Raw genomic sequence first — 15785 nt, forward strand, 5'->3', positions numbered from 1 at the left:
AACTACCAGAAGAACCTTTCCAAAACAAAAATATAAAAGAGCAGGAAACAGTGCAAACATGACATAAACCTTCTACCGCTACTTGTCTCTTGGCTCCATGTTCTCCATTCCCTTCTTTCCCCATTTTCTGCGTTCTTGGTGCCAGGCTGGGGGTGGAGGTATCCACAGGAGAGGGGTTCGAAACCCCCAGTAGCCTTCCTTCTTGTTGCTCTGCCCAGCCTTTTTTGGGCTTGAACGCGTGGGCTGCCCCAACATGGAGTTGTCCAAGGTATTTTTAGACTGAGGGTACGTTGCAGGGAGATCAGGTCATGGTGTGGGAAAGGCAGCAGGAGCCGGTGCTCCACCCGCCATGGTGGAGATGAGTCACTCAAACAGTTTTCTGGGCTCTGTCCTTCTCCCTTAGCCACCATTCCTGTTCTAGGAACTGTGTTGCAAGTGACTGCTCCACAGCTGAAACCCTGTCCTCCCCCCGAGCGGCAAGCCTTAGCTTTTCCACCTGCCTCTCAGCATGCTATTGTTCCAGTCTTTCATCTCTCTGCTGCTGGTATTGGACTCTCAAGAACTTTGACTGTAACTTCATCTCAGAAATGCTTCCGTCTGGAACGGTCCACAAAGGTTTATTGGGCCAAGCGTCAAATTCTGGATGTACAGCAACCAATGGAGATTAAGGGGCCTGAAATAGGACAAGAAATAGAGGGTTATTGTCTAAAGTAGCTCAGTGAAGGAGCATAGAGTTAATTCTTGTGGAATCTCAAGGACATAAAATGTTACATTTCAAAACTGAACCAAAATATATTGTGAAAGGGATGCTTCTGTCCACAGAATCTCTCTGGATACAGCCTGGTTAATCACAGTTCCAGAAGTGCAGAGACAATGGTAAGTTAAAATTTATAAGCTTTTTTGGTTTTATAAAAATTTCATAAGTAATTGGATTGTTGGGGGGTGGCAACAAGTGCACTGGCAACAAAGGCTTTTTCTATCATTTCCAGCTTTTCATGTTTTGGAGGACATAACTGTTGTTTGTGGTGCCCTCATCGAAAAAGGAGATGTTATTCCAAGCTATTGGTGGGAAATCTACACTATACGCAGCTGAAGTAGTCAAACGTATAGTCAAACGTCAAACGTCATCAATGAGTGTAGTGAGCTAGTCAGCTACCGAGGTGGCCCTGGAAAATATGCTTTTCCCGGCAATGTAACTACCTAGCTGGAGTTCCTGCTTCAAGAAGACTTTGCAGCTATCAGCAACCAGGCGTGTGTCAGAATCCATGAAGGAATTAACAGGATGCTGCCTTAGCTTACCCGTGGCTTACCCTGTTATGGCTTCATGCAAATACACAGAACTCCACAGCCTTCCTCCTTCCCGCTCATGGCACATTTCTGGACAAAAATTGACACCCCAGTCGTACTTGGAATATTTTGTTACCCACGGGCTGCATGGACAACCTCTAATTGAAATGGACTAGATTTGGAAATATAACAGTTTTACTTACACAAACACACACACACACACACTTCACTGTTTCTGGGTTGCTCCATAGATCCCTGAGCAGTTACAGTGTGGCAGACTTTAGGACCTGTCAATGTAAGGTTATTAACTGTAAGAACTAGAAATGGCCCTAGCAAAAATTTGAGCTTTTCAATTAAAAATGCTCTTTAAATCTGTCCTTTATCGCAGTGATTCTCAACCTGTGGTCTAAGTCCATGGACTGTCTTAAGGGGTCTGCAAAAGACTTTGGCAATGTTTACACTAGAGAGATTACAGTGGTGCAGCTGTGCTGCTGTAGGATCTCTTGTGTAGCCGCTCTATGCCGATGGGGGAGAGAGCTCTCCCGTTGACATAATCCACCCCCAACGAGCACACTAGTGCTCATGCTGACATAATTTGTCACTCGGGGCGTGTGTGTGTGTGTGTAATATTCACACCCCTGAGTGACATAAGTTTTGCTGACAGGGGAGGGATAGCTCAGTGGTTTGAGCGTTGGCCTGGTTGTGAGTTCAATCCTTGAGGGGGCCATTTAGGGATCTGTCCATCCCCCTCACCCCCCCCCAAAAAAAAGGAATGGTATTTGATCTGGTCCTGCTTTGAGCAGGGGGTTGGACTAGATGACCTCCTGAGGTCCCTTCCATAGAATCATAGAATATCAGGGTTGGAAGGGACCCCAGAAGGTCATCTAGTCCAACCCCCTGCTCAAAGCAGGACCAATTCCCAGTTAAATCATCCCAGCCAGGGCTTTGTCAAGCCTGACCTTAAAAACCTCTAAGGAAGGAGATTCTACCACCTCCCTAGGTAACGCATTCCAGTGTTTCACCACCCTCTTAGTGAAAAAGTTTTTCCTAATATCCAATCTAAACCTCCCCCACTGCAACTTGAGACCATTACTCCTCGTTCTGTCATCTGCTACCATTGAGAACAGTCTAGAGCCATCCTCTTTGGAACCCCCTTTCAGGTAGTTGAAAGCAGCTATCAAATCCCCCCTCATTCTTCTCTTCTGCAGGCTAAACAATCCCAGCTCCCTCAGCCTCTCCTCATAACTCATGTGTTCCAGTCCCCTAATCATTTTTGTTGCCCTTCGCTGGACTCTCTCCAATTTATCCAACCCTGATCTTCTGTGATTCTATGACATAAGTGGTAGTGTAGACATAGCCTTAGCCTGAAAACTGACTGAACAGAATTCAGTTATATGCAGTACGCGCCCTCTCTATAACGAACCCCTTGGTTCGTTAATCTAATCTCAGAACTAATCTGAGACCTTCCTTTTCCTCTCTGTCTCATTCAGGCATCTCCCAGCAATGGAACCAACAGCCATTAGGTCTCACAACCACCCTAGGAGATACAATCTGTAAGAGAGATTTACTTTCCCCTCAATGGGATCCAAGCCATTTGTTTGTTATAGCCAGGGGTTCATCATAGCAAAAGAGACCTGCTGCACCTGCGGCGGGGGCTGACAGTTCCTCCAGTCTCGGGACTGGAGGTGGGATCCAGGGACCAGGTCCATTATATCTAAAGGTTTGTTATTATGAAGGATGTTACAGTGAGGGTGCACTGTACACAGACAACAGGTTTCCAAAGGGGTCCACAAATTAAAAAAAAAAAAGGGGGCGAGAACCACTGCTTTACTGTTTGGAATTCCTGGTTGCTGGTTTGAGCTCAACATGGGTCAGGGAGAGGAGACACCAAGGTGCTATGTTACAATCTGCCATTTGCAGATACACACTGGTAGCCAGGGCGTTTCATAACTTTTGCATTAGTTCTTAGAGCTGAAATCCTTTCCATTACTGTAGTAATAAACTTTTCAATTGGAGTCAAACTTACTGGGCTCAGGGGCGGCTTCTGTCTCCTCTGGGTTTGCTCGGCCACGGGGTGGTCCTTGGTGGTTGCGGTGGGGAAGAGCCATCAAACAGCTGTTCCTGTTGATCCTGTCCCACAGCCTGATCTGGGACTGGTTTCAGAAACAGTCATTTCATGCTCCTCACTCGGAGCCTCTTGCTGACTCTCATTTACCAGCCTGGATTCAGGGAACAGCAGGGCACCAGCCTGGCTGACCAGGTTGTCATGCACTATGGTTGGCTCTGTGCTGGGCACAGTTCCCAGCACCAGGTCAAACCCCTCATAAAACGGGCATGTGGTTGGCAAGCTGTCAGGTACTGTTCTAGTCCCTGGTCTGCCCGTACCCGTCTTAAGCAACTTAATCCACTCCCTGCACTAGTCACCAGTCTGGAGAATTTACAGAGCTGCCAGCTTTTTAGCTATTTGCTGGTATGCATAGTCATTCCTGGCACTTCACTAAAGTCCACAGTTTTACTGGCCTCGCACCAGAGATTCACCAAAATCTGGCTGTGCTCCCGTGACCGTGAAGCAGCACGCTTTGCAGAAGGCTTGTTCTGTTCGGTTTCCATTGCAAACACAAAAGGATCTCTGAGGGGTGTTTGCAACTCAGTGATCAGAAGACAAATAGAAGGGTTAATGCTGACTCACTGAGCTGCAGCTGTACATCAGAGGTGGGTAGCTTCTGTTTTCAGCTGAATCAATTGGAGACTGTTGGGATAGATTTCAGAGTAACAGCAGTGTTAGTCTGTATTCGCAAAAAGAAAAGGAGTACTTGTGGCACCTTAGAGACTAACCAATTTATTTGAGCATGAGCTTTCGTGAGCTACAGCTCACTTCATCGAATGCATACTGTGGAAAATACAAAAGATGTTTTTATACACACAGATCAGATTTGTGCTGGAAATGGCCTACCTTGATTATCATACACATTGTAAGGAGAGTGATCACTTTAGATAAGCTATTACCAGCAGGAGAGTGGGGTGGGGGGAGAGAAAACCTTTTGTAGTGGTAAACACCCATTTTTTCATGGTCTGTGTATAAAAACATCTTCTGTATTTTCCACAGTATGCATCCGATGAAGTGAGCTGTAGCTCACGAAAGCTTATGCTCAAATTGGTTAGTCTCTAAGGTACCACAAGTCCTCCTTTTCTTGTTGGGATAGAGAGGACTAAGGAAGTTCGCTACTTCTGGCAGACTCCCAGGACACAAGTCTAGTGGTGTTGCACCAACATTGCAAAGCAACAGGGCTTGACCTTGGGTCCCAGCTTGACTCTGGCTCAGACCCTCTACTCACGCAGGGTCGCAGGTCCAAGCTGAGGGTTAGCATGGTTCATCTGTAGGTGTAAGGGGGGTTAGGCTTGAGCCTGAGTCTGAGCCCGAGTGCTTATTGCATTGTAGACATACCTTCAGGGAACAAATATTTAACAATGGGCTCTTCAGTCTAGCAGAGAAATGTCTAATATGATCCAATGGCTGGAAGCTAGACAAATATAGACTAGAAATAAGGCATACATTTAAAACAGCGTAATTAACCATTGGAACAATTTACGAAGGGCCATGGTGAATTCTCCATCACTAACAATTTTTAAATCAAGATTGGGGGTTTTTCTAACTGATCTGCTCTAAGAATTATTTTGGGGGAATTCTGTGGCCTGTGTTAGACAGGCAGTCAGAGCAGATAATCAGTGTCCCTTCTGGCCTTAGAATCTATGAAAGTGGTTGAAAGACTGTACTCGGAGTAGCTATCAATTGTTTGCTGTCAAACTGGGAGGGTGTATCTAGTACCAGATTCAGGACTGACCCCTCTGGGACCCCACTAGTCAGTATTTTTAATGACTTGGATCATGACTTGCACATTTGCGGGTGACACCAAGCGGGGAGGTGTTGCAAGCGCTTTGGAGAACAGTATTAGAATTCAAAATGACCTTGACAAATTGGAGAATTGATCTGAATTCAACAAGAATCAGGCAGCCCCTGGGCCAGCCGCATTGGCTGCTGCTGTGGGAGGGGGCTCAGAGGTAGGGAAGGGGGTTGGGGTGTGGGCTGCGGTTCCCAGCCAATGGGAGCTGCAGAGCTGGAGCTCTTGGTGGGGGCAGCGCATGGAGCCCCCCATGGCCTGCCTTTTCCCGAGGAGCTGCAGGGACACGAGGAGCCGGGTAGGAAGCCTGCCAGCCCTGCCAAGCCTCCCCCTTCCAGCACCAGCAGGATTCCCGGGCCACACACCACTGCCCGCCTTCCCCCACCCTGCTGTCCCTCATCAGGCATCCCGGGCCATGACCCCCAGCACCTGTGGAGCCCCCAGATGGCCGGCCCACCCACCCCCACCCCAGAGCACCCGCAGCCTCCCTGGCCCAAGTTTTAGTCAGGGCCATATAGTACAAGTCATGGACAGGTCACGGGCCGTGAATTTTTGTTTACTGCCCGTGACCTGTCCACGACTGTTACTAAAAATAACCATAACTAAAACATAGCCTTAAATATGAGTCAGCAGTGTGATGCGATTGCAAAAAAGTCTAATATCATTCTGGGGTGTATTAACAGGAGTATCGTATGTAAGACATGGAAGGTAATTGTCTTGCTCTCCTCAGAACTGGTGGGGTCTGACCTGGGGTAATGTGTCCAATTCTGGGTGCCCCACTTTTGGAAAGATGTGGACAAATTGGAGACAGTCAAAAAATGATGAAAGGTTAAGAAAACCTGACCTATGACAAAAGGTTAAAGAAAAACTGGGCATGTTTAATTTTGAGAAATAAGACTGGGGGGGGGGGCGACTTGATAACTGTCTTCAAATCTGGTAAGGGCTGTTATAAAGAGGACTGTGATCAGTTGTTCTCTGAGTCCACTAAACGTAGGTCAAGAAGTAAGGGAGATTTAGGTTAATCTGCAGTAAGGGAGATTTAGGTTAGATATTAGGAAAATTGTTGTAATTATCAATAGGTTTCGAAGGATTAGATTATTGGTAAATGTCAATAAACGTCCATCCCCCCCGTACGCACGCAAAAGGTGGAAGGAAATACTTCCATCAGTAATGGAAGTTTACAGGTAGGCAGTAAGAAAAACGGTGCCTGAGAGAGTTTTAGGGTTTGATTTAAGGGTATGTTTGTGGTGTATTTCAAAGCGATGCTGACAGTTTGTGTTTGAATGGTTAGCAGGTTTTAAGGTTTTGAATCTCAATGTCTGTCATTTAAATAATTGTCTGACTCCCTCCCCCGCCCCCCCTAATTTAGTGCAACTGTGAACATTTACTTAAAAATAGAAAATAATCTTAAAACCCATAATTTTGTGCAACTGCAAAAATTACATTGATAACAATCTTTTAAAAATGCCTAAAATAAACACTGATATCCTGCTGGGCCTAACAGAAAGGGTAGTTACATTCTGGTATAGGCTTGCAGGGGAGAATCCTCATCATTGGATGTTTTTAAGAACAGGCTAAGCAAACACCGATCAGAGATGGTCTGGAGTTACTTGGTCCTGCATCAGCCCAGGAAGCTGGACTAGATGATCTCTCCAGGTCCCTTCCAGCCCTACATTTGTATGATTCTGTGATAAGTATAATAGAAGCTGGTTGTTAAATACAGGGTTGCAGGGTTTTTTTGCATTTTAAATGACTACTTAGTGGTTTAAGTTAACTACACCGTAATCACTTTTTCCCTTCAGTTTGTGGGTTTTCTGGAATCAGTATATATGTGAATATAAACCTTGATTTCCTTTCTTCTACTCACACTGTCTGCTTTTGGCTGCAGTTTTTTCTATGGTATAGGCTTTAGGTACTTCACTAACTCACCCCTACACTTCTTTTAATTTTTCATTTTAGCCACTTTGCTCCATTAAATGTATGCAATTATAAAAGCAAATGGAATATTTGTTATTGCATCGCTGAAGTATTTTGTTTCACAGACTTAAAAGCAGAATTTGGTGCTCCATGCCTTCCCCCTTATTATATATACTATAAACATCAGAGAGAATAGACTGACCTTAATATTTGCCTCCCATATTAAATCACCGCCTTGCAGCAGTTATTTCCCACTGAATAAAAAGTTTAATTTCACGCCCTGATTAGTGCTAGAATGTGCAGGTGGATATTTGTTTTATGCAGATAAACTAATCTGCCTTGGCAAATGATTTGCCAGTCAGCAGAGCTATAATTCCTCATGAGTATTTGGTGCTAAATTATAGTTCTCTTTAGTAAGGTAAATCAAAGCATTCTAACCACAAAGCTTTGGTTAGGCCAGGGTGTTATATATAAGAGTGGGGTAAATTGAGTGACAAGGTCACAACATAGGGTCAGACTGGCATGGGATACAGAAGCGGGTAAGGAAGGTTTCTAGGAAGAATAAAAGGAGTGAGTGTTGTGTAGTATCTCTGTGTATATCCCAGTGAGACCATGCAGATAATGTAAACCACTCTTGGGTTGCCTAGTTCAGTAGTTCTCACTGAATAAAACAACTTAACTGTGGTCTGTGGCGGACTTATTAGTGAGCCTCAAAGAGCTGGCTGGTTGCATAGTGCTGACTCCTTGTTTCCAGATGCTATTTCACATTAAAAGAAAATAAAAATACCCTACTCAACTGTCTTATTATTCCTTTTCCATGTAAACAGTTGTCACAGGGATGTTACTTGATTTCAGTAATTGTGAATGGCAAGAGAGGTGTGAGCTGATATTTCTATTAAGATGTGGTCCACATTATCAAAGAGTTTGAAAAGGTGATCAGAAAACACTTCAGGTTGCAAATATCTGTTGGCAGTTGGATGGGTCCCAACAGCAAGCTCTTATTCCAAGATGTTCCCATGTTAGCAGTTTGGTTTATGTCATCATGCTTTTTATTGAAAAAATACCTATTTCTGATCACAGTGGAGCCCATTTATAGTTAACTTGGAAATGATGAAACTTTGGTTACAGTGATGTGAGTGGTGGAGGAATTCCACTTTCTTTTCATCTGACAAGTGGCATTGTTGACTATATTAATTGGTTCGTTAAAAATGTGTGTGTGTGTGTGTACAGCACATCTGTATTTGCAGTAAAATATCCATTTGGAAGGCCAGCAAAGTGTTCAGCAGCTTGATTTGGTAGTCTTAAAAATTTAATCCCAAATGAGAAGGGGAAAGGGGAGGGGGAAAAAAAAAAAAAAAAGCTGGAACCAGCTATTGCAATTTCCTTATTCACTTGTAATGGCTGCCATAATCTATGCCTGTGTGTGATGGTGGAATTTTACGTGTAAGGTGTATGTGGATAGCTGTATTCAACCAGTCTGGCTGCAACCCTCCTAGTATTTCCCCAACCCGACCTTTTTCTCTACAATAGTTTTTTCAGAGACTGCTCAGCCAGGTCACTTATTTATACAGAATTTTAGGTGCTCATACAGACTTGCTGAATGTAGTATTTGTGTGTCTAGGGAAACAGAAGAGTTAAAGGAAAACTATAGAGTTTCTAAGTGCTTCATCTAAATATTAAGTGTTTAAAATATAATTAATAACAGTCAAACATGAAGTCGTTATCTTGACAGCCTCCTGTGGCAGATTAGGACTGAGAAAATTCTGGACCCCATAGAAACCACTGAAAATCAGACCTTTTCAGAGTTCGTGTTAAGATATGTTCTGTATCTTAAACAACAGTACTTTATAGTGCGTCTTTGAGGCTCTCAAAGCACTTTACAGGAGTGGGTATATATTATCTGTGATTTGCAGAAGGGGAAACTGGGTCTCAGAAAGGTGAAGTAATTTTCTTAAAGTCACAAAGTAAATTGATAATGGAGAAGAGTGGAGAATCCAGATCTCCTAACATCCAGTCGTCTGCTTCTAACCATGTTTGGGTTAATTTAACAATTCGCTAACAACCTGTTAAGGTAACACATTTTATCCTTAAATTAATTTTTAAAATGGTTTGAAACTGTCTGTTTCGAATGGGATCTGAATATTCTTAGTCCTAATCTGCCTCATGAAACTTGTCATTCTTCTAGGAAGTAGTGTTACATCATTAAAATATCACCGCCTCCCCCTCCACACACACTGAGACACATCAGTCCCATTCACTAAATGGGGATACTGAAACAATGACAGTACTTCTAAAACATGTATTACAAATTCCTTTATTCTTTCTTCCACAAGACCCACAGATCTGAGAGCCCACTGGTTAACAATCTCTCAGTCACTGATACAGGGGGATGTGGCCAGCTACACTGAAGAGCTTGCCAGTTTTTTGTTCTGCTGCCATAGCTTCAGGATGGTCTACCAGACTGCCTGCTGCAGAGCAAAGAACCATCATTTAAAAAAAGATTGGCTATAAATTTGCTTTCTGTAACTGTTTCTGGTCTTCCCTCTCATTGCAAATTTAAGGGTCTGGTTTCTCTTTACCCCTGAGACACTAGATATGCCCCCTATCACCACTCACTCCTGTGAGCGCAGCAGGGAGAAAGGCAAGAAGAAGGGGAAAGCAGGTATGTGTGTTCATGGAATCACTCTACTTGTGGAGATCCTGGATGCGGATCTCTGCAAATTTGTGGCAGGTGCAGGCAAAGGAATCCATTATCTGCATCTGTTTCACAGCTTTCTGATGCTGATTCTCCAGAGAGGGACAGGTCTAAGAGAATGAAGCACAAATCCAGATCTTGCAGGCCCAGGAGTCCTTAGCGTTCTCCTAGGAGGAGGGATAACTTTTTTAGATTTGGAACAGGAACCGCAGGAGGAGGAAAATCAGGAAAAACGTTTCCAGTTAGACTTCTTCGAATCCAGGGCAGTTTCCAGTTTAGCTCTACCCCTTGAGAAAAGTCTGTGAAAGATGAAGAAGAGGAACCAGCTCAGAAAAGCAGTGACAAAACTCAAAAGTATTCTCTCAGGATCCAGAACCAAACCTTCTGGCCCTGATAGATGTGATTGAGGAAGAATAGGGATCGCCCGAGAAACCTGCGAGACTAAGCAAGGTGGCTAAGAACTGTCAGTTTTACAATGTTTAAATCAGATTTTGTTTCTGTTTCTAAGATTGGTGCCACCCTGACATACCTACTCAAGGAAACTGCAACACCTGCTGATTGAGAATTAGGATCTAAGGACCCCAAAAACAGGAGTTTGGGCACCACACTCAGGAGAAACACGAAGGCTGCCTTTGTATCCCAGGGAATATAAATCCTATATAGAATTCAAGTAATCCTTTTGAGGCTTCCAAACCATCAAGCTTAGCAGATGAGAGAATCCCAGCTATTTTGGAGAAAGTGATCTAGAACCGGAGTTGGCCAATCCAAGAATGATACATCCACAAGACCATCTGGTCCTTCCTACCAAAACTCATGATTCTCAGTCAAAGCAAACTGGGATGGAGTAGCACATAGTGCATGGTCTATTTCAGTTTGTGGATATTAAGCCTCAGATCATCTCTGGCAAGTGGGTTCTGGAATTTGTCCTAAGAGGTTATGCATTGGATATACTTAACTCCCCTCCTCCCATTCCCAGGAACCCTCAAGAGTGGGGAAATGCAGCCAGCAAACCTTCATTTCCTGCAGATTAGAGCAACAGAATGAGTTGCAGCCCAGAAAATGGACCAACCTTGTACTCCATTCTGTGCCTGGTCAAGAAGAAATCAGGGATCAGCAGGGCAGTGCTTGACCTGAAACACCTCAATAGGTTCTTGAAAAAGTCCAGATTCAAAATGGAAATGTTAGTCCATAACAGTGACAGTCTGTTTAGATGAAATCAATAGATTTGGAAAGATGCAAACCTCCACATCCCCATTCATCTGTCTCACTGCAAACGTATCCATTTTTCACCGTTGGAGTCCAACACTTCCAATATAGTTCATTACCACCTGGCCACACCACAGCACCCGAGGTATTTATGAAGGTATTAGTTGTCTTGGTAGCTGCTCTTATGTTGGAAGAGATTTACCTCTGTCCATTCCTTAATGACCTGTTGATAAGAGCTCCATCCAGAGACAAGTGGTAAAAAGCGCTGAAGGTAGTCCAAGCAGTAATGGGCTTAATCTGCAGCAAGGAAGATTTAAATTAGATATCAGGAAAAACTTTCCAACTGTAAGGGCAGTTAAGCTCTAGATTAGTCTTGCAAGAGAGGTTGTGGAATCCCCATCATTGGAAGTTGGACCAAGAGTGGTCCTGCCTCAGCACAGAGGGCTGGACTAGAGGACCTCTCAAGGTTCTTCCAGCCCTATGTTTCTATGATTCTGTAAAATAATCCTCTCTCTGAGTTACAAGATCCACAGATCCAACTCTCTCGTTTGGAGTATTTCTTTGGCCACTACAATAAGACGACCTGTTTGGGTCATTCAAATGGGGTCGTAATGTTATGCTTTACAGTAGGAGTTCACCTTATTACTGTAGTATATATAAACTCATTAAATCCCAGTCCACAGGGCTTATCGTTCTGTGCTATGGAAGTGGTCTCAGCTGGAGGGCTCTTCAGTGCACTTGGGCATGCCCTTTCCGATCAGTGATGGATCGGTCTAATTCTGCCATGCAGACTGAGAGTCTGTTGGTTAAGGGATATGTGGACCTTGAAATTCTGAGGAAATTTTCAGAAAGTCAGTTTTCCTGTTCACCAGATGAGATGGTACAACAAATTACTGCACAGAAATACTTAAGATACTATTTAAAAGGAATTAAAAGTATAACCAACCCAGCATTTGTTCTGTAGTGTCATGAAGGAGATGTGGGTTCAATTTCCAGCCTTCTTGATTTGAATTGCATGGAGTGAAGATGCTATAGAGGCTGCTGTCTCCTCTTTCTGTTACATGCTTTTAAAATATTATTTAATCAAACCCAGTAACTCATTCTGCGGTGTTAAATAATTAGCACATATAGATTCCATGCTGATACAAGGACGTTCTTTTTTTTCAATGCACTTCCCCTGCTTCTCATGTGATAAGATATACAGGTGTGGCAACAATCAGATTTTGTCTTTCATGTACCATTCATGTACCATTTCATTTTATAATGATCCCACTGTGGTATAGTTATCCTTTTTTTTTTTAATCAAAGTGGAGGTGCAGATATTTAAGAACCCTTCTTGCACAAGGATCACTGTACCTGCTGGGTACTTAATTAGCACTTGTTTATGACACGGTGTCTGATTTGATTTTTAAAACAAATTGCACTGTGAAGTGGTGGATATTTAAACTGTGTCGTAACCACAGCTCCAGCTGTGACTCAAATATTGTAAGCCTTCGGGGGTTGTGGTAGGCTTAGAAAATAGGAACTCGGGCCCATAGTTTAATGTCCTCTAAAAACCAGCCTTTTGGAGGGTAAAGAAGCGGCTTCCATAGGATTTTAAAGTCTTGACTCATTCTGAGAAGTCAGCCATTCCAGACCTCACAAGGGACTGTTAAATCTATTAGGTTAAACCTGGAAAAGAGGATGAGGTAACTAAAGAAGAATACAGTCAGCTAATGCTTGTAGGGAAAAGACAAGGGCAGCAAAAAACAAAATGAGTTATTCTGGTCCATTGGGTTATGGCGAATAACAAGAGTTTTAATATAGCTGGGGGTTGGGGCAGGAAGAAGTGCTAGAGAGAACGAGGGCCTACTAATAAATACAAGTGGAGATTAAATTTGACTCAGAAAAAGGCTGAGATAGTGTGAACTCCTTTTAAAAATCAGTCTTTGGTGATAATGATAAGCCGCTTTCAAAGCAAGGAAGGCGTTACAGGTAAGGTACTGATACAGGGCAGATAACAGGTTTGTGACACTGCCATTAATGGAGTTAGCAGTTTCTGTGCCACCGGCAGCTGTTTTTTAAAGTACTGTAAGATTAGAGGAAAAGAAAAAGTAGCACCAGTCATCAAAGGAAGAGAGAGAAATTATTTTGGCAGGTACCACCCCGGTAAGACTATCTTCTGTCACATGTACAATAATGGAGCAAATATTAAGATAACTCATTTAGTGGAGAATAATGAAACCATGAGAAATAAGTAGTATATATTTGTAAAAAAAAAAAATAGATCTTGCCAAGCGAATTGATTGCTTTTCTGATAGAATTGCAACGTTATTGAAAAATAATACATCTGAAAGGTTTGAGTGATGATTGGTTTAAAAGGTGATTTTAGTGAGTGGTGCAGCTGTGTCTTGTAGACAAGGCCTCAGCCCATACTTAAGCAACTAAATAAGCTGCTTTTTTCCAGAAGTGCTAACCGCACAGCTCCCACTTGAGTCATTTGGAGCTGTAGTTCTGTTATCGCTCATAGGTCTTTCAGAATTGCTGTTTTCCAGGCCTCTCTACTTAAACTGCTCATTTATGCTGAAAATGCTAAGTTTGGGGCCTCATTCTCATCTGTATTGTGACAACTCAAACACAAAATAGATAAACAAATAGCCCATCCTTTATTTTAGCACCCAACACCCCCTCCCAAATATATTAAATTTCCACAAGTCAGAGCTGAAATGCTTTGACCTAACTATACTCTTCCACCAGAGTTTGGCCTCGAAGTTAACAGGACTTGAGTGTAGACAAGCCCTTAGGAACACGAGTTGCACCAGTTTAGTTGAAGTGGTACAGAGCCCCTAGTGTGGATGCAGTTATACCACTATAAAGGTGTCTTTTACTGGCATAGCTTATTCCCATATAAGGTAGAGGAATAAGCCATATTGGTATGAGGCACCTTGATAAAACTATCCACAATAGGGGTTTTACCAGTATAACTACTCTGGTAGAAGATCACACCCTGCCAAATGAGTTACACTCTTACAAAAGCTGTGTACGCTAGGCCTAAGTCACTTAGATGCTCTTCTGCCAAATATGGGCTAGGAACTGAAGTTTAGGTTCCTATTTTTGTAAATTTAGCCTGTGTCCATAAAAAAGTTTACAGTAACTTTGTTAATCCTCTGGAAGTCTAAATAACTTTCTATTAACACCTGACGTGACTTTGTCACCTCAAAATAAAGATTTTATGCTACTAAGAGATGTTAACAAAAATAAAATTTTAGCTTGGTGCTGCAGACACTTGTGTGCATGCGTAGTTAAGCATGAGTAGTCCCACTGAACTCAGTAAGACTGCTCATGTAAATAAAGTTAAATGCCTGAGTAAGGGTTTGTCTTCATGTACAGTGGCACAGCTGCAGCGCTTTGGAGAAGATTCTCCTGTGTCTCCGGGAGAGCTTCTCCTGTCGGTGTAGTTAATTCGCCTCCGTGAGAGGCGGTACCTGTGTGACTGGGAGAAGCTGTCCCGCTGACATTGTGCTGTCTACAAGGCGCGGGGTTAGGTCAGTGGATTTTTTACATGCCTGAGCAATGTCGTTATACCGCTGTAGGTATGTAGTGTAGACCCAACCAGGCCTCCGTGTTTGCAGGATTAGGCCTTTAATTTTCAGGGGTTTATTTTTTTTTTTTGCTTATAAGTTTTATAAAATTCCAATAAGACACTCTACCAGTAGCAGCATTTTGAGAACAGCATTTTTAATTTAGTTCATTTATATATTTTAATCAAAAGTTTCAATAGTGTGAATTTTCAAATTAGTTTTTACAAAGAGAGTCTTAGCCCGAGGTTTTTTTTTAATCCAAGTAGTTTAAATAATAAATTTATATTGGTTATTTCAATTGTCCCATCCTGATGTGCTTTATAAACATGAAGCAGCATGCCACTCCTAAGTGGTAGATTAGTATTATCCCCCTTCTACAGATGAGGTGACTGAAGTATAGAGAGAAGTGAAGCCATTTGCCCACGTTCTCACTGGTAGTGGTAAATCTGGACTGGTATCCAGGCCTGACTCCCAGCACTGTGCCTTAGGGCTTGTCTGCACTTACATTCTATAGCGCTCTAACTTGCTGGCTCAGGGGTTTGAAAAATCATCCTGCTGAGCGCAGCAAGTCTGAGCGCCTTGAAATGCTAGTGTAGACCGGTTCCGAGCGCTCTGAGCTAATTCCCTCGCAGAGGTGGATTATCCGGAGCGCTGGGAGACCTCTCTCCCAGCGCTCGTGCGCGACCACACTCGCACTTCAAATCGCTGCCGCAGGAGCTTTCCCACGACAGCACTTTGAAGTTTCCAGTGTATCATAGAATATCAGGGTTGGAAGGGACCTCAGGAGGTCATCTAGTCCAACCCCCTGCTCAAAACAGGACCAATCCCCAATTTTTGCCCCAGATCCCTAAATGGCCCCCTCAAGGATTGAACTCTTAACCCTGGGTTTAGCAGGTCAATGCTCAAACCATTGAGCTATGCCTCCCTCCCCCCCCGCCCCCCCGATGTAGCCATGCCTTTAGTCATAAGATCATTATTTTGGTTTAATTATGAGATTTTTTTGATTCTTTAAAGGAAAAAGTGACTACAGTACTTATATAAAACAAAATGTGGTCCTGTACAGCAGTGGTTCAACCAGGGGTCTGGGTCCCCCGGGGGGCCGCGAGCAGGTGTCAGGGAGTCCGTCAAGCAGGGCCAGCATCAGACTCACTGGGGCACAGGGCAGAAAGCTGAGGTCCCACTGCATGGGGCTGAAGCCTGAGGCCCTGAGCCCCACCACCT

At 43.4% G+C, this 15785-nt stretch overlaps 1 protein-coding gene across 14 annotated transcripts in view; it reads left to right on the top strand.

Moving 5' to 3' along the window:
* BTRC (beta-transducin repeat containing E3 ubiquitin protein ligase) overlaps positions 1–15785 on the top strand; it is a 179796-nt gene that overhangs the window by 13496 nt on the left and 150515 nt on the right. For 7 of the 14 annotated variants that reach the window (XM_073354542.1, XM_073354546.1, XM_073354547.1 and 4 more), the window contains exon 2: positions 823–876. The exons of 5 other annotated variants lie outside the window; for them this stretch is intronic. In XM_073354542.1, the coding sequence (XP_073210643.1) occupies positions 823–876 (54 nt within the window). Of the gene's footprint in view, positions 1–822; positions 877–10306; positions 11150–15785 lie in introns of all 14 variants that reach the window. 2 more of the 14 variants (XM_073354543.1, XM_073354554.1) reach the window with 1 other exon arrangement.

This window comes from Lepidochelys kempii, chromosome 7 (assembly GCF_965140265.1).
Source record: "Lepidochelys kempii isolate rLepKem1 chromosome 7, rLepKem1.hap2, whole genome shotgun sequence".
Lineage (NCBI taxonomy): Eukaryota > Metazoa > Chordata > Testudines > Cheloniidae > Lepidochelys > Lepidochelys kempii.